Source organism: Dromaius novaehollandiae, chromosome 3, assembly GCF_036370855.1.
Source record: "Dromaius novaehollandiae isolate bDroNov1 chromosome 3, bDroNov1.hap1, whole genome shotgun sequence".
NCBI lineage: Eukaryota > Metazoa > Chordata > Aves > Casuariiformes > Dromaiidae > Dromaius > Dromaius novaehollandiae.
The window spans coordinates 68,583,179-68,609,687 of NC_088100.1; the positions used below are offsets into that span (position 1 = coordinate 68,583,179).

General features: G+C 39.5%; 1 protein-coding gene across 13 annotated transcripts in view; it reads right to left on the reverse strand.

Annotated features, from left to right (window-relative positions):
• ARID1B (AT-rich interaction domain 1B) overlaps window positions 1-26,509 on the reverse strand; it is a 341,753-nt gene that overhangs the window by 134,979 nt on the left and 180,265 nt on the right. For 9 of the 13 annotated variants that reach the window (XM_064509114.1, XM_064509106.1, XM_064509110.1 and 6 more), the window contains one exon: window positions 18,640-18,681. The exons of the other annotated variants lie outside the window; for them this stretch is intronic. In XM_064509114.1, the coding sequence (XP_064365184.1) occupies window positions 18,640-18,681 (42 nt within the window). The remainder of the gene's footprint in view (window positions 1-18,639; window positions 18,682-26,509) is intronic. 13 annotated transcript variants of the gene reach the window in all.

The following is a 26,509-nucleotide window of genomic DNA, read 5'->3' on the forward strand; positions in this document are numbered from 1 at the left end:
AAAAATCCCATTAACTTTGATAAATTGCACAGATGTAACATAGCAGCAACACTCAGTCAGTACTTACCCAGAGTGAAAGAGGACCAACAAGACAAAGCTGTTAGCGTGAGTTCCTTTACTTGGATTCTGTTGTCCCTCTGTGAGTCCTACAAATGCTCCTGTCCCTATTTCGGGGGCAAAGGGGTGCATGGAGCAGGGAGAGTCTGCATTATGTTCCAGTCCCCAAAGCCTTTTATGAGAGGAAACTTGGAAATAACGGGAATCTCTTTTAAATTAAAAGACTTCTATGCTAGCTGGATTCTACAGTTAACTAGAAAGGTATCTCTTTTTTCCATGGACCTTTCAGCACAACCACACCTATGAAGTGGGGACACGAATGTCTCAAAAGTAACAGCATTTTCCATCCAAGAGAAAGCACAGTTGTTCTGAGATCTCATTACAAAATTAAATATTCTTCACTTTAGTTATTGCTTGGAAGACTGCAGAAAAAACATACGTGGTCTCAAAAATGGGATTAAAGTTCCCTTTATCACAAGAATTACAGAGTATTCTAGACACATGGAAAGCAATCAGTACACACAGCTATTCTCATTCTCTTTCTATATGTGCATGAATGAAAGGAGAAAGGTAAGCACATGTGGTTATTTCATTTCTAAGTATATGTATGATACCAAGGAAATGACATCATCTTTAGTTATCTAGGACTTTCAAAATCCACGTTATTAAGTAACTTACATCATCTTCAAGAAAGGTTAGCAAAATTTCTGTTTTGTTCTATGAACAATTGTGAAGAAATGAGACAAACTGATAAAGCAACTGAACTCAAAGAACGGTCGTGAAGAAAGTTCTCTCTAGGTGGAATTATTAAACACTGCTTATGACGCTATCTCTGAAAAACATTCCAAAACCTTGATAACGTCAGCATAATATTTTGAAATTAGATACCCTCTTATCACATAAGCTACCTTACAATTTCCTTGCAAACTGGTTTCGGGTACTAGCAATATTCTTTAGTTGGTGAAGGTACAACTACAGAACAAAAATGCTAAAGTAGACCATTTTTAAAACAGCTTCTGCTTTAAAATATTGCTTTCTTTCTCTTTTGCAGAATCACATGTATGTAAGAGCATAAATAATTTCTAATCCCTTTTAATTCCTTAACACAGAAACATAAATAAGAATTATTATGAAGTAAAGCATTTAAAAACTCAGAAACACTTACATTCTAATTTTGAATAAGCTTCAAATATCAAACTAACTTTCCAAAATCACTTTAAGAAACTGTCTTCCCATTATTGCACAATGACTCTAAAATAAAATCTTTTCTTCTTTGCTCAGCTATGGCAGATGCCAACTTTGGGACATAGAAATGCATCGGAGGTTTCTGCAGCCCTTATAAAACTCTGAAGACTGGTATCCTGGAATACCTCTTCTAAATTTATTATGCTCTTTGTCATAGCTCAGTGATGACAAACAAGCAACAAACATAGCTGTGGGCAATATACACTGACAATCTCAGGAGCTATTTTATTTTCATTTAAGAGTTCATTATTATTGCCATCAATACTTAGGGTATGCACAAAATGGACCCATGGTGTAGAAAGTCCTTGATTTTGTTATTTCAAGCGGAGCATACGCAGGGCTATAGATAAGCAGTCAAAACTTCATACATATAAGCAAGCCTGGGGATGAGCTATGCAAAGATCTTTACAGTGAAAAATGAAAATTCAGAGTGTATGCATACAGGAGTCAGAAAATTGACAGACAACCAACACAGCTTTTGCACATATATTTCACAGCACAAACTTTAGTATACAGTGGGGAGCTGTAACTTTGAAATACTAACAGATAACTGCTTTTGAATCACTTTTCCTGTTACTTGGCGGTGCCTGTTACTTTAGGTTTTCAGGGTTGTTTTTTGAAACACAAGGGCAAGGGGGGACAAAAACGATTAGAGAAATGAGGCAATCTGCTCTTCAACCAATTAGCTCAGAGGTCAAAATGGTTAGATTCATTTTTACTGAACATCTTTCTAGCAAAGGAAACCAACTCTCTTCCAGGCCAAGTGTCATGCACGAGCACACAACTGCAAATATGTACACTTCAATCTACAGACCAGTGTTTGATCCATTTACACAGTCAAGTGGCTCATTCAAATTGCCTGCGCTCTGAGCTTGCTAGCATTTGGAAAATTAAATTTAGAGAAATATCTTCTTACACAGGTCCTTAAGTTACTAAAATAGTTAGGCATTGAGATACTCTACGTCTAGGTGAGGGTATAAATCAGCCATCGTGACAATGAACCTCCGCTGCACGCCATCCTTTCTCCACACCTTCCATCTCCTTATCAAAACATGGAAAACAGATGAGCCTTAAGGGAAGCCTGCTCTGAAGTGAGACAGCCTAAGTCTACTGAAGCCTGCGAGGAGACTGCACTTGGATGAGCACATGTATTGAGAGGGGAGCAAAAGCCATCTTTCACTTCTAAATTAGAACACACTGAACTCAAATAACTTTGCAGATCAAAATTAGAAGTGCAAGACTAAAATAAGAAGAGAGAAATTTAATTAGGAGAAAGATCTGGAAATCTGTCCAGACCTCAGAGGCTCTTTTTTTAATACCTTAAAAGATGTGCCGGTGGGAAAGAAACAGAACGCTAACCTTGCTTGCGTCACACGTACAGCAAGCGCCTGGGCCTCACCGAAAGCCCATTTCAAATTCTGCATGCTGTGGCCCCCAGTTCTGTAAAGACTTCAGGCGCCACGTAACTTATCCCTCTAATTGGGCTGTTGACACATTTAAGTTTAAGCAGGAGCATAATGTTTTCAAGATTGCTGTTTAAGAGGAGGGAAATGAAGGCCCAGGGCACTGACGAGACAAGCTAGGTCCACTATCTAGTCATCACATAAAAATAATTGAAACATACAGAATACAGAAAGTAAAAGGGAAGCTAAAGGCATAAGAAACCAGCTAGTCAAAAATCCCCTTAAAAGTTCAAAATTGCGAGGCCTCCAGGGTAGCTAACAAAAATACTTGATTGCCCCAAATACAATGCAAACCTCTTCTCACAGAAAAGACAACCTTACAAAAAAATCCAGCTCTTTTTACATTTGTCGAATATTCAGCACATGGTCCCCTCTCAGCAACGCAACCCCTGAGCCTCCCTCCCCACGGGGCAGCGGCGGGCCCCCGCCTGCACCCGGGAATGGGCCCCCATGTCCCGGGGCCCTGCCGGTACCGCAGCTCCCACTGCTGTGGCCCCCCAGCGGCCCCCGCTCGCTCCCGCGGGCCGAGTGTGAGGCTGCAGCTCACCACCCACCCGCTGCTCTGTGCCCCCATGCTGTAAAGGCAAATTCTCCCTAGACTCTGGCCAACACACCGACGTGACAGGCACCTGAGTGAGTACAGCTGCTTCATGTATGTGCACGCTGAGATTTGAAACTTGGGTTTTATCAGATTTCGTGACAGCAGGGCCTTTCCCAGAACGCAACAAATCTCCAAAATCTTAAAAAGCAATGGTCTTTTGGGAAAAGATATATTCGCAGTAAATATTAGCACAGAAAACCTGTGGCAATAGTGGCAACAGAAAAAGAAAGAAACAGATGACCTCGTATAAACTACTATCTGTAATTACTTATGACTGTTTCACAAAGTGTGGAAACAATAATATTATATACTTACAAAACATTTATCTTTTGGACTGAAGATTTCATTCTCTGTCCGGCAGCTTGAAGGAAGTAAGTGGCAATCAGTGAAAGGAAACCTTCTTTGGCCTGAGTTACCAGGGGCTAATTAGAAGGGAGATTATTTATAAAAAAAGCCCCATAACCCTAAATCCTGATGTTTTATAGCAGAATAAACAGGACTTAACTCTTGGACACAGAAAGCATATAGTCCTCTTTTTCCCTTTTAAGACTGTTATTCTTTGTGTAACTAGAACTGTTTATTTCCAATCAGATCAAGATGTGATCACAGTACATTAACTATGCATATCCTCTTTCGAGTAGACCCAAAGTGTTATGAGCACCGTCCAGACAAATGAGGGCACACTGCTCCCTGGCAAGAAGGGATTTAAGTGTGTACTAAAGTCCTTGCTCAATCCCGCTGAAATCAAATCTGCAGTACAGTCAAATTATTTTAACATTCGTTTGGGTGAGAAGGGGCCCCCATAGGCAGTTCTGGTGCAGATGCATGGGCAGGCAGCTGCCTGCACTACTGTCCTTACTCACCACGTGAGCAGCAACCTATTTGTGTGAGGAGTTCAGTCAAAGAAGATTTTCAGTCCAACTCTCACTCATTGTGAGAAAAAGGTGTCAGAAATGAACCCTAAAAATCCACTAGTTACTTCAAATAACATCAACTCCCTGGTAAAGCTAATGGGAGTAGCTGTGAAATAAGTAGTCATTTACAAACCAAATAATACTACACATCCAGAGAGGCCTGAAATATCAACTAGCCCTATGTTATAACGTGTGTGTGTACACATATGTATAGTGTTATATAGCATTTCTACTACTTTGTATCCCCACAATTCAGCTTCAAATCTGTGATTGCTGTTCTGGCACAGAACTGAACCCATCCAGGCACAGGAAGCGCTACGGGGCGTTGAAGCTCTGCAGCGCCATACTGGGGCCGGCCCAAGGCCCTCGCAGCCCCTCTGCCCTGAGCAGCACCCAACGAAGGGAGGGCATGGGCACGCCGGCTGCGCTCCGCGTTGCCCTCGCCCAGCCGTCCAAAAGGCAGCATCAGACACCGCGGACCAGCCTTTTCGGACAGCAGTGCGGAGTAGAAACGAGCTCCATCTGCTCTCCACCTTCTCCCCAAGATGTCCTAGACAAAGTCTGTAAACGCTTTGTGTAAGCAAGGGTGGGGTGAGCCAAAGGACTGCACTTTGGCATTTTAACAAGCTATATTACAAGTTACACTGTAAAATAGAGGCGAAGGCACAACGTGGTCTAGGTCTAAAGTTACTGCTGGAACCCACTGCCTGTGCAACTTCAGCTGTTTTGCAGTAAAGCACAGAGAAAAAAACAAGTGGCTAAGTTTTTTAAATACAAACTTGGGATGAGAAAAAATTACGGCAAATGATTTATTACTCATTATACCTCAATCAAAAAGAAAAAATATAAATCTGTAAGAGAAAATTTGTACACTAAATCGGACCCAGAACAGGTCAGCGGGTGACCATACACAATCCTGTGCTTCTCTCTGCTGCGGCGTGGCCCCACCAGAAGCACGGCAGAAAGGAGGGCTGAGAGGGATGAAGGGAGCAGGAAATTCTGAGAAACTCTTTGTACACATTGTGGGAAGATTTAGTGCACAGTCAGGATTTAAACCAACCTGTGAAAAAATTACTAGATCTACAACTATCCCTGCTTTCAATCCATTCAAAAATCCAAAAAAAAAAGAAGAAACTAAATAACTAAGTATAGATACATAAGAAATACAACTACCCATAAATAATTGTTTGTCATAGTATATATATTTGTATATAGGGGTGTGTGTATGTGTGCGCGCGCGTGTGTGTATGAATACATCTTTGAGTATTTTCTTAGAAGCAAGCAGAAATTGATTTAAATTCATCTCTGAACACACTGGAGAGCCAGCACAGTAATTAACTGTGTTATTTATTAATTATTATAACCATACCAACTGTCCTTTCTCTTCATCTCTCCAATAAAAACAACTCATTCCTAATCCGCTACAGCTGCAGAAACTTTCACGAAACATTACATAAGGTAATAAAATAGCTCCAGTTTTGGGGCTGCAGTATCCATTTCTGGCCTTCAATCATTCGTGTCAGATTATAATCTCCAGCACAGAGCTCTGTGTTATCTGAACAATCCAATACCTCACTGGCACATGCAAGCATACTAAAAGATTTTTCCAAATTACACAGCAATATATTCTGAATAGCAGATCAGTCACTGAGCAAGCTAAATCTGCATGGAGAATGACCGAAAGAACAAGGGGAGAGGGTAGGACGCAGTATCAGAAAAATAAAAATGGAATTGAAAAAGGATGGAGGACTGTACACACCTACCATAGCTGAAAAGGTTTCTAGCAATATCTGCTGGCAGTTTCTTTCCATCTGTTAAAGTAGATGCCTCTGTTATTCCATGGCAATCAATAATTTGAGTGGGCATGAAATAGAGAATGTCTCATAATTTAGAACAACACAGAATATAAAATACAGTTGACATCTATTTCCATGTGCTAAATCCAACAATGACTTTTGTAAACCAATTGCTCATACAGCATGTTTTGACTGTGAAGGTGGTAGGCGAAGGGGGGGAATAAGGAGCAAACAGAAAGGAAGAAAGGTGTTGATTTTAATTCCTACCTATCAAATTTAATTTTCTTTTGCTAGGATATTGTTAAACACATTCTTGTGTTTCATGGGAAGATACATGTTTTGAAGACAGTTTGTTGTAACAAGCTCTTGGTTTTGTTTTTGTTTTAAAATGGCCATAATTTGCACACCCTGACACCTGCTGATTTCATGCCCTGCCTTTTCCCATCAAAGCCCATTCTTGGCTTTCCACACGAGAAAATCTCATTTATCAAAATTCTGTTAGCGTAAGGGGAAGGGCTGTGCTGAGCTGAGCCAGGGCCTTCATTAAACATGCAGAACATAAACTGCTGACACTAAGCATAGTCAACTTGCACCACGGCAGAGGAGGGGGAAAAAAAAAAAAAGAGCAACGAGACAGAAGGAATGGTGTGATGGTGAGATGGGAATAAAAGAGACAGTTTTGCAAAGCATTTAAGTCCTACTGAAGTCAGTGAGATTTAATCACAGACCTAAAGTTAAGCATGTGCTTAACTTTGCCAAACAGAAATAGATCACTCAATTATGAATGGAACATTCTATTTCTATTTCAAGAACATGGACACTTTGTTCTCTAGACCTTTCCCTAAGGGAATGAAAAAGTAGGGAGAAAAAATGGTAACAAAATGGAGAAAACAATCCCTTCTTCATCTCAAAATACTGACTCCGCATAAATGAACTATATATTATGCTTAGAAACATTTAAAAAAATGGTATCCATCATTTAGGTTCTTTTGGAGAGTAAACAGTAACTGCCATTATATTCACTAATTTCAAGACAGTATCAAAGATGGGTGCTCTGAACAGGAAGGAAGGAAAAATTTGTATATTTGGAAGAGGAAAGCAATAAAACAGAAATGTATTAAAAATCAACAGTAGGGTTGAGGGGGAACAAAGCAGCTTTTTATATTTTCACTTCAGTTGCTGTTCTTGATTTTTTCCCCCCTTTAACTCTCCAAGATAGCTATGTAACGCTGCCTACAGTAGAAACTTGAATTTAATAGGCACGAAGCAGAAGGTGTGTAGCATTTTCCTCTGATCACAAGGAACAAGCACTTAGCTGTAAGAGAGATCCACAATGAGTCACTGCAGGGAGGAATCAAATGCATCACAGGTACACGCAAGCCTTTTTTATTATTATTGTACCAACTGAAAACACTTTATAACTTACAGCCCTGGAAAAAAAATCCATTTAAACCAAACCCAGCCTCCTACTTCTATCAAAATACATAGCACCCCAACTATAGTAGCGCATTCATATGGTTCCAGTGGAGGCTCAGCGAGGTGCAAGGGGGAACAGGGGTAGGGGGAAGGTCAACATTTTCTCTGTAAGCTTTTTTTTTGCTATTTATAAATAGGCTAAGATAATCATTTCAAGTTGAAACTGTCTCAATACCGAAATGAATGACTTTCCACCAAATTTCAAACAGCAGCTAAGAGCTATTTTAATATTCATTATCTGAAAAATAATATCATATTAACATTTTCTGATACTTTGACATCTCTTAAAATAATTCTCCAAAGTTAATTTGAAGTTAAAAGTACAGTAAAATTAATGGCCTGATTCTGCTATCCTTTCCCATACTGACTATCATTATATTCCAGAAAGAAAGAATTTTAATTCTAGCTCTAATCAACTAACTCTTAACATAATATTAATTTTTCTTACATCTTCCAGGATTCTGCATACATGTAGTTTAGACAGAAGAGAACAAAAAGCAGACACACATGTGGCTACGGGGCACGCGTATTAGTCATTCTCCAGAAGTAATTTTATTATGGTTTTTTTTAAACGCATTGTACATGTTTAACAGAAGTCAATATCTGTTTTCACAGTGAAAATCTCTAATAGCGTCATTTTTCTTAACATCACCTATAAAATACAATGGAATGGCACTATTCTTACACCTTCTTTTTGGATGTGTAACCAGTGCAATATTTTCAGCTTTTTAAGCTTTATTCTGGTCAACGAGACACTGCAGCCTGCCATATAAAACTGCACACCACATGGCACCATTCAACAGCATATCTAGGTCAGCTTGCATTTTTAATGTGCTCCATTGGTTTTCCCTTGCTCTCTGTATCAAGTTTAAACTTCTCACTTTCAAACCTTGGTGTAACTAAGCCAGGCAACACGCAGCATCTTACGAGTATTGTGACAGTCTTCAACATTTGCTCCACCAAAGACACTGACTGCAGTCCTACTTAATTTCCTTTTTCCCCACTCTATCTTCATGCAACTTCTAGGCCCAGCATTCCCAAATTTCTTCTTCAAGATTCTGCTCCACAACACTATCAATAAAAAGAGTTTATTGAAAAAATAAAAAAGCTTTAGCTAACATAATTCCTTCCTCAATACTCTTTGGGGTAGCTTAACAACTTTGACCTTGGAAGCATTGTGCACATGCCACAGCTTCAAAACTAAAAGTTAAGAAGCGTATGAACACCCATACCTACACTGCTGTAAAGCTTTTGCATGTAGTCCTACAGTACGTGTTACAGTGATATTTAGATGCTACAACAGGCAGTTCCACATGATTCACCTTGTCTTCTTTCCTAAACAACAGTTAGACATTTCTCAAAATGCATTTACTTATTTTTAAATTGCATGGATTCTAACTCTGTCCTTCTCACAACTGTTTCTAAGATATTTGTATTCCTGCACAGCCCTTGCACAAGGATTAAAGTTGCAAAGCCATTCTAGATTATAGATTAAATTTACAAGGTAATCAGTACATCTGCTCTGACACCAAGGCATAATACCACGAGGAGTTTTCACAGGCAGCTTGGGAAGATTCGAATAGATCTCAATAATGGAGGAAAAAAAAACATCAGCCGGAGTGAGAAGAAACAGTCTCACAGAATTGAACTGTACAAGCGATGCTTATTTTGCTTTAGAATCAAATGTTAGGGCAAGTATTACTAAAAAGACTGTAAATCTGTCTGCTTTCTATTTCAGGTAGTATCAAGGATTCTGTAGTAAAATCATAAAAGACACACAAATATTACAATGGAAATGTATCACCATTGCTTACAAAGCATATAATCTCAGACAATTTTAAACATTGCAACAATATGGAAACCATGTCAAAACCATCCTGTAATCTTGGTCTTCCTATAAAAGACATAAAGCAAAATATATTATTAAAATCCAATGTAATTAACTGTTCACCAAGCAAATCAAAGAAATGACCTTGAAAAATGACAAGATTCCCACTGTAATTCTAATCCAATAAAATTATCCATCAAAATCCTGATTCACCAGAAAACCTTGCCTCGCAAGAAGAATCTCTTAAAAAAAAAAATATTGAAGCTTCAGAGTTACAAAATGTCGTTTTTGTAACAGAAATGTACTTTCAGTAAAAAACAAGATTTTGCATTATTGCCATTGCTTCTTCCTCTTTGAAATCCATGATGACATGTCAACGGTACTTTTATAAGCCAAGCACAGTTCTGGAGCATGATACACCTGACCTTGTCTCAGGAAAAAAGGGAGAGGAAATCCTAAATCACATCTGTCTACCCAAAAACTTTCTCACATTCCTCTTTGCATTTGCTATATTCTTCAAATCTAGCGCTAGCTCTAACAAGCTGACTATGCAACTGGTATAAGCAGCCACATGGCAAAAAACTGAATTTTCCATACCTGTGAGTATACCTGTTTAGTGCTGTTAAAAGAAAAGAAAAGAAAAAAAATACTATACACGAAAAGCAAACAAACGAACAGCAGTAAAAGAAAAAAAAAGCTGTGGTTTCTTTGTTGTTGTTGTTTTTCAGTCACAACATTAATGGGAACACGCTTCCTGTAACAAGGTGGGGTTCATCCCCGTAGGCAGCAGTTCTGGTTGCACCAGTTACGCAATCGGGGAGAATTTACAGAAGAAAAAGAAATCTGGTCTAACCTGCTCTCAAGATCAAGAAAGAACAGGGAACTACTTGCAAAGACTATGCTCTGCCCTCTTCCCACCCGCAAACAAAGAGACCACCTGCCTAAACATTTATTGAAAAGTTGCAGGTATTTACAAGCAAACATTGTGTTCTAATTGTCAAACGAGTTCTCTGTAAATCTGATATTCCCTGAAAGTTCAAAACAGCAGTATAAATCAAACGGGCCACACACAACTGTAAATGACCTGCAGGATCATAGAAACATTGTCCTGGTTACATTTTAACAGACTGGAGTTCAGCTAAAAACAACTATTAACAGAACACCAAACTGAGTAATGGCAACCAGGTTGGAAACACGAGTCCCTAAGACCGAAGAGCTCCTACCAATTAAAAATGTCTAGAATAACAGAAGAAAGACTAAGAGAATTACCACTATTTTGTGGTAATTTATATCACTGCATCATAGTGGCTCATGTGAAATGGCGGGTTCAGTCTAATCCGGAACAAGTCGACGCGTGTTCCCATCACAAAAACAGTATCAAACTTGGTACTTTTGTGGCATTTCTACAGAGCAAAACTCCCTTTGCATATCCTAGATTGTCTCTCCCAGCGAAGATGGCAGCACACTGACAAAGCAGCACGGGGAAGCATGAGCTGCTGCTGCTGCTCCTGCCATAAATGCTGGGTGGTTAAAGGTTACAGCAGTTAATTTTAACAAAGTGGCAACTTAAAACAGCACAGAAACGCTGTAGAAATACTGAAGGAAGAAGGATACAGATGGATCGGAGAAGCAAAAGTATTTCCCAAGCCTTTTTTACGGATGTCACTTCAGCAGAAACTAAACAACTGTTGTGCATAACACACACATCTGCTCCTGAAAACTGTACACTGATTTCTGACCCCTGATATTCTCAGGAAGTTAGTGGCAACTGCAGACTTGTACCAAAAATCAAAATGAGGTCCCATGCACATCTTGATAAAATAAAGAAACTAGGCAGTATCAGAGATGAAGGCTGTTCATCATGTTTATGTATGTTCATAAAGTAGGGATGCAGGAAGAAAGCTAGCAGTTTGAGATTTTTTAGTGCTAATGCCAACTGGTTTCGAGGCACTGGGCAAATCACACAACAGCAATTTCCAAAGATGCTGAGACAGGCAAGATGTTCACCAGCTTTGCCTACACTAACTTTCCACACAGTGTGCACAGCTTTTTAAAAATAAATACGTTACCACTTACACATGCAGACTGCCTAAGTCTAACCCCAAGGCCACCAGTATTTATTCTGCAAGCATCACAGGATGCTTCACACTGAAAAGGAGCATTAAACATGTATTTATCGCTATTTTTGGTCACTGGCAAGAAATCTACCCAGGGAGGAGCCATTAGACTATCCAAGAAGGATGGCTGCACGCTCACTCACAGGGACACCGCAGCAGAAGACAGGCCCTTCCTAAAGCCTAGCCTTACTTTGTCCCTCCTGTGACCACAGTACAGGAGCGCGTGCAAGTTAACAGCAGCACTGGCTTTGGGCTACAGAGCATAAAGAGGAAAGGACCAACTGTTACTATATCATTCACCCTGCATATACTGACATTCTTCCATTTGGGGTTTTTTAGCTAACACGGGACTTTTTTTCTGTTCTGTGTACTATTCTATCTTTTCCTCTTCATGTGAGATTGCCTCAGAATGATCCAGATCCATCTCCACTGCATGGTGAGTCCCTGGGACCTTGAAGAAGTTCTCCCTCTTCTCCATCCTCCAACAGAGCTTCAAATTCCTCTATATATTGTGTAACGGGAGAGGGAACGATCTGTGGGGAGTGGGCCACTACAGCAGGCAAGTGCTGTTTGGAAGGGATTTTGAGGGGGTACCACACTCCTGTTCTGATTTCATCTTCTATACTCTGCATAGCTAGTTAGGATCCTCTGCCATCCTCAGCACCCAGGGTAAGGTGGATCACAGTTAGGGCTGTACGATAGATGGAAGGAACTTAGGGCTTCGAGTCTGTTGGTGTGCCTCTCAGTTTCTATAAACCTAACTAAAAAAAAAAAATCTGCAGAGGTATTTACTGCAACTAAACTTACCAAAAATCAAAAACTATTGGTTACTTAGAGAAAAGTTCTAGAAGGTGATCACAATTGCTTTGTTTTGTGTGTTTTTGGATTGTTCTGAACACCACAGGTGTAACATGTATAGGTCCAGAAACGTGTTGAAGTTACTACTACTTACTTAGTTGCAACTATTTTGAAACACTTTGGCACATCTGTCAGGGGTCTCAACCCCTGCGGAGAATATCAAAAAAAAAAAAAAAAAAAAAAAAAGCACCTTACAGCCTGCTGTAACGCCCTTCTTTAATTCTTTACTCTTCAAAAAAAGCACGGAGGGCACGCAGAAGACTTCAGCAATTCTAAAACACAGCTTTAAAAATGACTCAAAGAAAGAAGGTTGCAAAATCCTCTCGGTCATCTCCAAACACCTCAGATAAAACAACTCCACACGAAAAATGAACAACCAAACAAAAACCCAGGGAAAAGTGTAATCTTAATTCTACTCTAAGTAGAGAAACAGAAGTTACTGGAGGCTAATATGAATATCTATTCTTTCTAAGCTGAAACAAATCCAAAAATTTGCAACCCCCAGCTTTCTATATAAAACAACAGTGCAGACGGATGTAAATGAGGACTCATTTCTCTATATTTTCCTATATCCTAAACGCACACATAGACACTCCAAGTGTCAACATATCAAGACAGACATAATTCAGGCACTTGAAAACATCCTCTTCTAAAAACGATTAATTGGCTTTAAAACAATTTAATTTGGCTTTGAAGATGCAACTTTTATTAGCAACCAGCAGATGGCAGAAGCAGAGGCTACTTAGAGTCTTCAACAAAAGAAAGCTATCTTAAACAAGGCATGCATTGAAAGGAAACAATTTTTAATGCCTACTTTTTCTTCTCCCTCAATGGCTTCTTTTCTCATTCTTTCCAAGAAATAAGTACTATTTTGTGCCAATCAATCCAACACAAATTTCAAAAAATTTTAGCAAACAAAAAATCTCTTGAGAACATGTTTTCTCAGTTTTCTCGAATGGCATCCCTACTCCATCTCGCAGCTCAAGGCTTCCGTATTATGGAGATCGCTAGAACAGCAGCTTCCTTCTAGATTGCACAGTCACAATTCACATTCAGCCACCAAAAATATTGTCCTTGGTCTCCTATGCTTCAGATCAGGAAGTGGACACGCAGCTACACAGTGCAGCTGAATTTCCCCTTGGGATTCAAACTTGTATCTGGGACTGTGAAAATAAGTGGGCTACAGAAGATGCAGAGTGATGTGCTGAGTATCGCAATAAAGCAGCATTTGCAAGCTGGAGGAAGGAGAAAGAATTTTAATAAACTGGAGTAAAAGTAGCCTGTTTGGGAAGACAAAAAGATTTTAGTTCTTAGCACACTTCATTTCTGAAACCGGATATCCCATGTCAGAGAAAGAGCATTAAAAAAATGCATACCAACAGCATACATTAAAAAAGTTAGGAACAGAATCTCTCAACAACTTCCAGAGTTACTAAATTATAGAGACGAGGTCATCACTTTATGCTGTGTCACAACACAAAAATACGGCTTGTTCCACGAATGCTGCCTAAAGCTCTGCTGCGCTGGCACAAGCCCATCAGAAATGTCACCCTTATTGCATCGTTTTAATAGAACTGTGTCTCCATTATGCTGATTTCTCGATCAAAGAGAAATGTTTTCTCCTGTATTTGTCTTCTCCAAAGGAAATGTACAATCACTCCTTTAGTGAATGCATCCATCAGAAACAGGATTCTGCTTCCTTGACCCCAGCAGTCCCGTCCCAGAAATGAGCGGGTGGAGCTCGCTCCTGCTTCAGGACAGCACGAGATGCGTGCGGCTCTGAGGGCAATGCTGCCTCTGTACATTAGCACACGTTCCATTTGCAAAATACGAAAGGCTTTCTCCCCTGCCCCCTTTTCTTAAATGACACCTACAAATCACTAATCCAGTTGCCATTTATTTCCATATGTCAAATTACAATCTTAACTTGTGCAAAACAACATAATAGTAATGATTAAGCCAATTACATCACAACGCAGCTTAAAACTACACACAATGGCAGGATTAAAGCTCACTACCAAATAAGAGAGCCCGGCTCTTGGTGGAGCTCCCCCACTGTGGGAACATAAGTGTCTCTTTTCCTGTTGCACAAAGTTGTGAGCCTTCTGACATGTAGCTGCTGGACTGCCATTAACTGACTTATTTATATTAATGCTGCCCTAAGCTGGGATCACTGCACCTTGGCATTAGCTGGGGTAGGCGGGCTCTGCGGCTGCCTCTACAAACGGGGCTTATGGCGCTTTACATGTCCACATACAGGTTGAGGCACGTGGACAAGGTGATCTCACCCTTCTTAACTGAAGGAAACCTCCTCTACCCTAGATTATTTGGGTCAGGTAGCTGCTGACAGCAAAAGCCTTAGGGACAGGGAGGGAAAGAAAAGGACAGTAAACCGAGCACAAATATTAAAAAAGTCAAGTATCTCATTCTCTAGGTAGGGCCAAATACCATTTTTAACCTGTCTGGGGTATACACTACTGCATTCTACACCGTAATTCCAATTGATGTCAATATGACGCTCAAACAACAATAAAATGTGGGTTAAATCTTTATATAATAACCAACCTTTCAGACTAAGATTTTCAATTCTACCTAAGGGATTAAAGCGTTCTAATGGAAACTGAGCATCTAAATCTCTTAGGAGGATTTAAAAAACTCAGACACAGTTATTTTTATTTGTTCACTGCTTTGGTGTTAAAATCAGCACCATTCAAAATGGTTAAACCTTTTACCTTTTATTTCTGCTTTTTGCACCTTACCGTTCTTTCTTCCCCTTTTTTTTCACATATTTGTATCCCTCCTTATTTTCTCTACCATCTGGGAGCACTGGTCCCATCTGCTAAAATGTATCTTCCTATTCCAGCTAAAATCAACACAAATTAGATTGGTAGTATTTTACATGTCATCATTAGGCTTTAATAAGATTAATGGGACTGAAGGAGTTTCCAACTCTTAAATACATTGTTTTGTGTTGACTGCAGACTCGGGCAGATACCACTGCATCTATTCATTCTTATTTTGTGTTAGTTTCTTGGCAGCTATGGTTTGAAAGAAACTTATTTATATACATAAGTTTATACTCAGCAGAATCTGAATGAACCATGCAGAACTGTTAAGTCTGTCCCAGATCACCTATCAGCTGTTTATGATTTGTCGGGCTATCGTTTTCCTTACATCTCTCCATACATAACCATGCACAAGTCACAACCATTCGGAATGCTGAAACTGTAAGATCAGTCAAAGGCTGTTTGGTTTTTTTTTAAACAAAGCAACATGACACACACATGCACATATAAATTAAACTGAATACCACTTGTACGATCTTCAAAGATGCTGTTACAGCACACTAATAGCTTCCCCTTCTATAAAATTAGCGGCACAGAAAGCTGAATGTTTTTGTTTCCTACCGTTGAATCAAAAGGAAGGCTTGGATGTAACACTGTCAGAATGTATTCATCTTTATACTTATCAAACAACAACTTTTATTTAAATTTGACTGAAAAACTGCTTACACTTTAATGAATCATTAAAGAGTACTGGTCTCACATATGCACAAAATAGAGAAAAAACAGTAATGTTCATATTTAAAATGGCGTTTTTATGCCAACAAATGCCTTGTATTCTACCTCTGTTTTGAGGAAAATCTGTTTTCTTATTTAAAAAAGTGGTATGGAAGGAACACTTTGAAGAACTGCTACTAAGGGCATGGAATTTGTGTCTGTTCTGAGCTTAAGGATTAAAGATAAGATCCGGAAGTTTTGTAACTTCCATTTACCCTTCCCATGTTTTTTTTTTTGTTTGTTTTTTGACAATGTAAAACAATAGCTTATTTTCTTTCTAACTTAAAAATTGTTTTGTCCAAATCCATATGCAGATCTCGCATCTAAAGGACTCCGTAGCTAATTTCTACTGGTGCTTATCATCAAAGACCCAAATACACAAGGGACACACAAAACGTCCAGATCTTCACTTTGTGGGCGACAATGATGGTGAAACGGAACAATGTTCTGCTGTCTCACCCAGCTCGCTTCCCAGTGAAACAGACCCACTCACTGCCACCATGCGTATCTACCACGAGACTAAAAACATGGAAGATATAAAACAAAAGGATAACATTATAACCTCTTTCAGCATTTTAGAAGTGCTTTTTTTAAAACAGTGTTGCAGTAGCTACAGGAAACACTGCCTGTCAACAACTGTGAGACTAAGTGATAAATGTCCAAGGACAGGTGGAACAGATACAGTCAAAAGAACACCCACTCTCTGCAGCAACTTAGGTTAGCTTACGTGCACAAAGGAGACTACACCATGTTACAAGCTGAGGCACATGCTACACCTAATATTGTAAAGATAACCACCCAAGAATCTGTCTTAGACCTAGAAGGAAATTCAGGCTGAAAACAGGCACCAAGGCTAGTATTACACTGTGCAAGCTCTAAGCTTACACGCTTCTCATCTCTGCGATCTGGTATTTGCCATCCGGACGAATTTTCCTATTTTAAGAAAGATTTTTATTCCAGTTATGAAATGAAAATCAGTTTTCTTTTCAAAAATTGTGTTTATATGTATTCTCCACGGGCACACCAACTGACTTGTTAATATAACACTGAAAGACTAACATTTATTTGTCATTGAGACAGGCAACAGAGGAAGAATTTTTTAAGGGGGAAAGGGAAATAAAATACTTTCATAGAAAGCCTAAAACAGACAGCTAAGATAAATTCTGGGATTAACAAATTTGGGATGAAACTTTCTTCTGATCTTTTCTTCTTGACAGACAAAAAGTACATGACATTCCTAAATACAGATAATTCTATTATAATGCAAGACTGCTTTTTAAGACAGTAAAAAGAACCTCTTGGTTCTAATGTTGAATCTTACAGAAAAGTTGCTTGCGTCTCTGGAAGATGATGCTAGAGCTGGCAATAATACGTATTCAGTTTTGTAAAATCTGACTCGGCAAAAGAAAATTCTTAAAACTTTTGGTGGTAGAAAGGCATTTCAAGTTATGTCCATCAAGATGACTGTAAGACCAAAAAAACCTTGCAAGTTTAGCCATTAAAAATAGTAAGAAGCCTCCTTCACAGTGTTTTAGTTGTGAGAGCTATTGGCTACAATAATCTTCAGTAATATTTCTGTTTACCCAGCTAGTCTGAAGGATTATGGAGATGAGTTCACAAGAGCTGACCCTCCAGGTTTATTATTCAGTGAATATTCTGTATGCATGCTGGGTATTAAATAAAAAATGGAAAATACTGCATACTACCATATGTTAAATACTTCAAATCATACTGGATTAGCTCTGTTTATTTTTCAATAATTTATTTAAATCACTATCAGATATCACAACATAAAACATACAATAAGGGCACAACTGTAGGTTCTGGAATCATGAATATTTAGGTGCTTTTAAAGATTTTTTTTGTGGGGGGGTTAATTTTCTTTATGGTATTCCATATAAACTTGGAGAATTTATTTAATCTTTTCTTGATTTTTTTCACCTTGGTAGTAATAACACTGCTACTTTCTCACCTGCAGTGGTATCACTGCATGTGGGCTTTCAGCAGGAGGAAATTCTTCATTGTCATGATTTAGCCTACTGTTCCTACAATCTCTTTCTTCGCCTCCCCTATCCACTCTCTTTTCTCAGCTAACTAGATCTAGCCTACACACAATCTGCCTTGCCTAAAATCATCTGCTATTACTGCTCAGTTAAAAACCATGGTCAACACCATAAGGTTCATAGGCCAAAGAAAGTCAAGCAATAATTAGGATACACCTCATTCATTTTGCAGAGCAGGCCTAAAGTGATCTCTTGAACATGTACACTGTTATGCCATACATTGATCTACAGTTGAACACAGGGTGATGCAGCTGTTTAGTGTATTGCTTTCTACTTGAGATGCACTGTGAAAAAGGATCATAAACAAAGTGGCTTACTCAACAGATTGCAAAGCAGATAATGGCTAGGATTTCTGAGCTGCAAATGTGTGGAACAAGAACAAATCCAACACTTAGGCAACTCCAGTCTTAAAAGTCACTAGAAAGCTGAACTTCCACTTTTTCACCTGGGCTTCCCTAAAATTTGCTTAAATAATTTATACTAAAAAACAGAACCAAAACAGCCTGTGCCATTCTCAGAATAAGGGAAAAATGTCTGAATTGGTGTATAAAAGTCACAGGAGCCTCAATTCTCAGGCTGAAAATTACCTTCTGCTGTGACATCACATCCAACAATCTAAAATTATGGGACCTCGATAACAAAACTGCATCAAACTACACACCTTGTGTCCAAATGTAGCATCCTCCGAGGCCAAGACTTCAACCTGAAATTATAAGGAGAAAGATCATTTCAAATTTAGCCACTACCAACCACCTCTCCTGAGCACAGCATCACAGTCCAGGCAAAGAAGTTCTGTAAGCAAAGACACTAGTCTGTGTCAACCCTAGGAAAGCCTACGTACATGCTGACATACTGAACTAACAGTTGACAACAGCAACCCTCAAGAGAAACTCAGAAAGCACCCTTCTAGACACAGACAAGGTCTCTCAACCTAAACCACATGAGGAACATCTTTCAGTGTCCCAAAACTTACTGCCCAACAGCTGGAACCTTGTTTTCCGGATGCAGTCTTGGCTACAACAAAAAGCTGCCTGAGAACAACCAGAATCACTGGCCGTGACAACTCCCTGCTAAAAAGACAGGAATAACCCAAACTCTTCCCCTCCTGTTTTCTTCCACCTACTAGGCTGAACACTCCTGCAACAGCACAAAGTGGAACAGCTATAACTGGAAACTCAGCAGCACAAGGGCTCACTTACAGACTCCTGCCCTGTTTTGAGCAAAGTGAATTCATTCAAAACTCTGGAATTCAGAGAAGACAAATTCCCCAGGCAAAGGCTGAGGCTACCAGGCTGCAAGATGCAACAAATGTTTGAAAGCTGGAGGAAAGGGAGCTGTTAAGTGATCTAGCGGTGCTCCAAATCAAATTCCTTACTGGTTGCCACATATCTTACAGCTCAAAGAGTTGATATGCATTAATCTGGGACAATGACTACAGAAACAGAAAAGCAGGCCCACTGATTTTTCATTAGTCTCCTTAAAAATACTTCACACTTCAGCAACTTTCACTTGAAAATCTCAGTGCATTTATGATTTCTAATTAATTAAACCTCCCCATAATCCAGTGAAGTAGGAAACATCAGCATCCCAATAAACAGATAGAAGAGTAAGGAAGAGAAAGGTTAACTAATCTCCTAGTAATCACGTGCCAAGTCAGGGACACACTCATGAAAAGTAGCCCAGATTTCTACTCCCAGGCTCATAGTTTAACAAGTAGGAAATTCTCTACTTCTGATTTATGTCCTATTTTAAATGCCTACTGCTGCACTATAATTTATATAATTAGTATAACTATAACTAATGTATCTAATCTCCAGTTTAACTTAAGAAGAGTGAAGGATTTAAAGCAAATCAAGGGGGAAAAAAATGAATGTCAAGTTTCAGCCTGAAGCACATTATACTGCCAGAGTTATAAACCCCTGAACAAGAGGGTTTATAATGGAAAGGCTGATAAACTAACAATGATGGCAGCACTTAAATATATTTATGTCATGATCTAGCAACATATGGTATCTCTTCATCTCTAAATTAAAAAAGGGGGAAGAAAAAGGGAGGGAAGATAAAGGATTTATAGGAACTAAGAATAAAAGGAGAAAGTGAACCTCATGTTACCCAATTGTGACCTGTCCAGCTGATTAGGAATGGCACTAAGAGGCTACAAAATGGCATCTCATTCAATAGGAGGTAGGAAAAAAAATCCAAGTAAATAAAATCAATCTGAAGTGATATGTATTAGCTACTTATATTAAGCTTCTAATCCTTTAGGCACTTTATAAATATTAAACAATCAGTCCTGGTGAGACTGATAAATATCCATAATATATTTTACAGATGAAGAAACAGACAGAGGGGTTAAGTGACTTGCCCAAGGCCAAAAAGAGAATAATCAGAGGCTGGACTGGAAATAACAGTATATCACAGTACACTGCCCTAGTCATATACTTGAATAGCTTCTGAAAAAAGTAATTCCCGTATCAGAAGCAGTCCAGCTAGGGTTAATGTGGTACCCATCTACATTGCAAATATCTATTTCCACTTGGCTAATTGCTTTGGCGTAACACCCTACTACCACAGCTACCCACGTTCCAAAACATGAGCAAGCTGGTTTAAAACTAACTCAGTTTTATCTACATGGTATTACGCTGTTCATATACCTAGCTGCTACCTCCAAACCCTTCAATACATATTACTCTGTTCCACCAGTTCTAAACTTTTTGTAGCGGAGATTCATCAGGAAAGCCTGGAGGTCTTCTCCGTGTCGCTGGGTCCCTCTGCGCCCCCAGTGAGGCTGTGGGCTCCTCACTGCCCCACACCGCTTTGCTGCCCCCTCCTCCTCTGCTCTCACAGTCCCAGCAGGGCTGAGGTGCCCCTCTGCGACTGCTTTGCACTCCCTCTTCCTCCTCCACCTCCTCCTCCTTCCAGCTGCAGGAGCCCAGTAGAGGCCAGGCCAAGTGTTACTCAGTCAGGCTCCACCTGTAGACAGGCCCCTGCAACATCTGGGAGCCTTTGCTGCATAATGACGTGGGATTAGCAACACACAGCAGCTCCCACTCTCCCAGTGGAAAGAGATGTTCTTGATTGCCCCGGTTTCAGTACACACAGGGGAAGATGGCACTACAGCCAGCCCTTTTACAAAACTCAGTTCTCTTTCTTTTCACTGAGAAACCAAGAACAACAAATTATGACATCAAAAAGTAAAAAAAAAAAAGAAAAAAAAAGATGAAGCAACATATTCTTAGTCTCTTTTACAAACAGAAGTATTTTCTTTTATGTATAGAAATGTAAGGCTCACACCGACAATAAAATGGCTCAGCATGTAGCTATCGCTGTAGATGGTAATTCTAATCAAAAACGTTACTGAACAGGCCTGATAACACCACTTGTGTTTTTCCAAGAGCAATCACACCACTTCTGTGATAACATACTTGTCTTCATGATGAGGATGATGCAATAAAACACCCTCTGTATTCTTTGTTACTACTGCATTTACTACTGTACCATTGTATTAGTCCATTCATGTTTGCTTTTCACCTCTTTGTATGAAATGCAGCTAAGATCAGCAAGAGGTGAGTAACTGCTGACACCGTAAGATACACAGTATAAAGTACTGAAACAAGATAACGGACAATGTGAGTTTTTCCTCAGGCTGAGTTTCAAAACAAAACAAAACAAAACGCGCTACAACCTAGCCTGAGAGGACCCCCCTCTAGTGGGAATGAGAGTGTACTTCAGTCAGCACCCATGTTATCCATCCAAGCAGAAGAGCAAATTTTGTATCCTTAAGTATCAGCCAAGCATCATCTTTCTCTTAATCCTCACCAAAATATATCACGTTATTTCCAATAAACAAAAAGTGAACTAGAGATTCAGTACTGCTTCAACACAGAGATAAATTAAGAACTTCTCATTATACACTTACTTGTGGCAGTTGACCATTTCCTATTTTAGTTGTCTGTTCTGACTGCACAGATGTGAATAAATTATCTTTTTGGGGGGAGGGTTCTTTTACAGTGAAAAATTCAGTGAATCATTAAAAAAATCAGACTTGGTTCTTAAATGAACCACTGTTGAATTCATGTGCCTGTAGCAGATACAGTAGCTTTTCTCCAGGCACTGTGCTGAATCTCTGCTCAATGTCCCCCTCCATCTCCACTTCAGTCTGCTTTTCATTCCTTACTGTATGCTCATATACTCAAATGGGCCTACCTGTCTCATATTTTATCTATATATAAAAGCAACTTTTAAGTACTGTTCATTGGTGCCTTTTCTAGCTTATCTGAAGAGTCAAACAGCCTTTTTTGCTTTTAATAAAATAATACCACACCATGGTATCCTGCACTTCTGGACTAGAACACTACGTAAGCAGTGACAGGTGAACAACCAGGTAATATTCTAGAGTGTGTTTATTAGTGATACACTGCAGATCAAATATATTAGATGCGATTAGTGGTCTAAGCAGTAGTACCCAACTGCTGGACCACACCTCTCCTGCCAGGGTAATTCATTACAATCTCCTGCTCCCAGCTGCCTCCCCCATGAGGCACCCCAGAGACCAGCTGGCAGCTAGGGAACTGGCCTAAGTGCAGCCGCTAGGCTCAGACCAGGATGGTGCCAAGAAGTCCTGTTGGCTATCCCCAACATGTGATGGGATGAAGTTCCCATCTTCCACTAGAACAACCTACACAGTCTCTAAAACGGGCCAACTTGGACAGCTGTAGCCAAAACCACTACTGCTCAGGTAGTATTCTAGTATTCTACGTCACAGTAGAACAATGCTTTTATTTTTTTAATTCAATTACAAGATGGAAAAATATTAACTCACTTGTTATCCTGCAGGATCCCTGCTGAATAATGTATGGAGTGCCCTGAAACAAGCAGGGGAGTAGCCCTTAAGTCTCTCTCTTTCTTTTTTAACCAGAGGGAATGAGACTTCCTCAGTATTTTTGTTTTGCTTTTAAATAAAAGATTCACATAGCCCCCAAATCTAGGAACAATACTGCATCACAAACAGAAGACTTGCAGTAAATCATGCACCAAGTGTGCAATTTTTACCTCCCTCTCAGAAAGAAAGGGAGATGTAACATAGATGCAAACCTTGAGGAGCAATGCTGAATACCTTTCTGGAACAGAATTTTACTACCTAATGATTAGATGACACAAGGAACTATTATAATTTGGTCATTCCCAAAGCCATACTCAGCATTGATTCATTCCTCAATTCAGTCTAACTCCTTTTTGTCTCATCAAGACTTTGTTTGAGATAGGATTAGCTGAAACTGAGCAAGAGCCAAAGGAAGTGGCATACTGTTAACAAAAAATTACAACTGCACTTAATACTCAGACTGTTATCCAAACAACAGAATATGAGGTAGCAAAGTTACCAAGGAGAAAATAACTAACTCCACAAGACATGGGTCACAGAGCCCCTCTCCATCTTCTTTCTGGAAACCAAAAATAAGCAATAACCATTTCTGGTGTATGTGTATTCCATATAATCTCCTCTTAACACTAATGCTGAAAAGGATCACTGATCTACATTTAAGTACCCAGACAAAAACTCCCAAACCAACACACACTTAAGGCTGCTTTCAGACTTTGGTCTGAGCTCTTCAGAGTTTATCTAACAGAGTCACAATATGCAACTGGCAGGTGATAGGGTTACAGCTACTCTGGCAAGAAATGCGGTAGGCTGGAGCAACTCTGATCAAGGCAAAACGTTCTATGCTTTTGGTCATTACCGTTCCTCTGGGTGACACACGAGAATTTTGTGGACTACATTTGCCCCGCTCGCTGCAGATTGTATACTCGATTGTCTTTTGCTGAAGAATTACAGCACACAGCTTCTCTGCTAATCTACAGACTTTTTGCCAACTGCCTACTTACTAAAAAAAGCACGCTTCCGGCACTTCTGAAGTTTGTGCAAAACAAAACAAATGTACATAGTAATTGCATATTTTAATATTTTGTTTTTCACTCTACTGTAAAGACCAATCAAATCAGAAAGGACTCTCTATTCCCCATGATAACAAAATTGGAAAAGGATAAGGAAATACATGTTCTCTTCTGAATTACTGTCAAATCACCTTCTTGCTACTGGGGTGCACTTCTCGCTCAACTGTGATACGACAAACTGCATCAAACTGGCCAGTCAATAACCAGATTATTTGCTCTTTTACCCACACCTGCCCTTTGCCTTACATAGGACTTCATGGTATGTGGGGCAGAGGGGGAAAGCTCTGTAGTCCCAACAACCTATAAATGGGACCCACTAGCTTGGGTGCAAAGCTAAGTAAATATGACTCCAACTAGTACTCCCACAAAATAACCTTGCTGAGCTGGGCACAGAAAATAGCCTGCATGCCTTGGAACATGCACAGTGCTGTAGGGTTTGGTGCAGACACAACCTCGTAATCCTTCTCTAGTACAGATTTTCAGCTTTTAAAATTTTCCCATCAGTCCATTCCCCACCACCACCACCATCAGTTCTGAACTCATCTTTTTTAAACAAAGGTGACGGGAAGTAAATCCAGTGTTTCATTTTCAAAATCCTTAAAAAGTTTCTTACTTTCAAAGATGAATATTGCTATAGTCATCCAGATCTTTATGAAATGCAGCCTAGCTAGCTGTCGTACCTACTCACTTTGGCCTCCTTCTAGAGTAATTTAGGATTCAACAACTGTAAAATATGGTTCTCTTTCTTCTCATTGGCGCAGGGACAAACCTACATGATCCATACTAGTTTCTGGCAATACTTCAAGGACTTAGTGAGGGCATACGCAGCTTTTAATGTATGCAAAGCTGTAGGAATACACTTTGGTAACTGAGACAACCCTTCCTTCCCTTTTTCTTTGCTCACTGCCACCAGTTTTGTTTATTTTTAATGGTTATCATGCCTGTACTTCAAGTCAGGTTTCACGGTTGCAGCAAGGGAGGGCTGGGCACCTTCCCTGGGCAATCCTTGAACAAATATACCAAAGGCACACCTCTGTTATAACCCTGAATCTACGTCTGAAACAAAGCCATGACAGCCGCACAGCATAAGTCTCATGAATTAAGAAGAGATCAGCTGAGATTTCCTCACTCTCCATACAAAGATTCCACTGGGACTATTTAGTCAAGGCCTTTTCGTTAAGTAAATGCCATTTCCTTATAGTTTGACTGGTCTAAAAGCTGGATACAGCGTGACCCAGTTCAGGACAATTCTTTATTAAACTTGGCATCCACTTTTCCTTAGACTTTCATTTTAACTTATTTTGCTTTGTGATATCAGTCATTTATCTCTTAGCTCACCAGGTCTAGCAACAGTAAGAATCAAGTGTTCTGATATTTGCAGCCACTACTGTTTAAATCCAAAATTACTAAACTAAATAACAAAATGATGCCTTCTTAAATGACAGAATAACTTTGTGTGCCATTCTGTGTTAAAAAGGTTGGAAAAGATTTTCAAGAAACTGCTGCATCTCGAACTGGCTTATTAATTCTCCTCATTCTCCTTATTAGCATGTGCAGACAACACAGCAGCTCAAGGACACAGCTCCCTGTAACAGCTCTCTACTTGGTCAGCCAGTATTGGAGATAAAACACAATGATGCCTCATGTTCTTAAAAGCTGTTTAGCGGAACAGATCTGTCCTGCTCATATTTTTGAACTTTGTTTTCAATGCCAATGTTTTTTGGGAAGCTTATTTACCCCCCCCCCCCATCATTGATACCTTTAACACTGTGCCTAATACACACTTTTGGACGTGATATTGACTAACCTGCTGTTTTAGTCTCCCATTGCAAATATTTTGCAAAATCCTGGGAACAAGGCCAATCCCTAAGAAGCAAAAAATTAGACTCTAGACATTAGCTAACTAAAGAGATAACCATCAACCTGGTAGGAGAGTATACTTACTTCAGAATTGTGTATATTAGAAGCAAGGCAGAAGAGAATAAAAATTTGTGGGTTACATGGCAATGTGACAATTCCTGTAACCTCAAAAAGACAGACAGACACAGACATATTTGGATCAGCACCAGATAACAACCATTACAAATTTGGGATAAACTGACATTTGAGATTGTGTACAGATCTGACAGTTCACACTTGCCAGTTACTACAGGAGACTCTACTGTAAGAACATGTACACACAAACTAGCTGTGAGCATGCTCTCACCCCTTACTGTTTGGAGATAACTTACTCCTCCTTAGTTACCACAAACCATTGATCAGCAGCAAATGCAGATAGTGGATTACTCAACAATTAACATGTTTATCTGCTGTTGTCATTGGAAGATGAAATACATAAGATACATATGCACACATACACATGTGCAAGAACAGTATTTTCCTGCTGTGAAACATGTATTTACAGCTCAAATTGTGTATTTTTTGTTGACTGGTGTGGCAAGATGCAGGTCTGTCATACGTTCTTTTTCATATATATGTAGCATACAATCAGTTCTTCCACACCAGAACACCGCAGGAAACAGAGTAACTACACTGAAAATTAGCTTTTGATGTTTATTTGTTTGACAACATAGAGATCA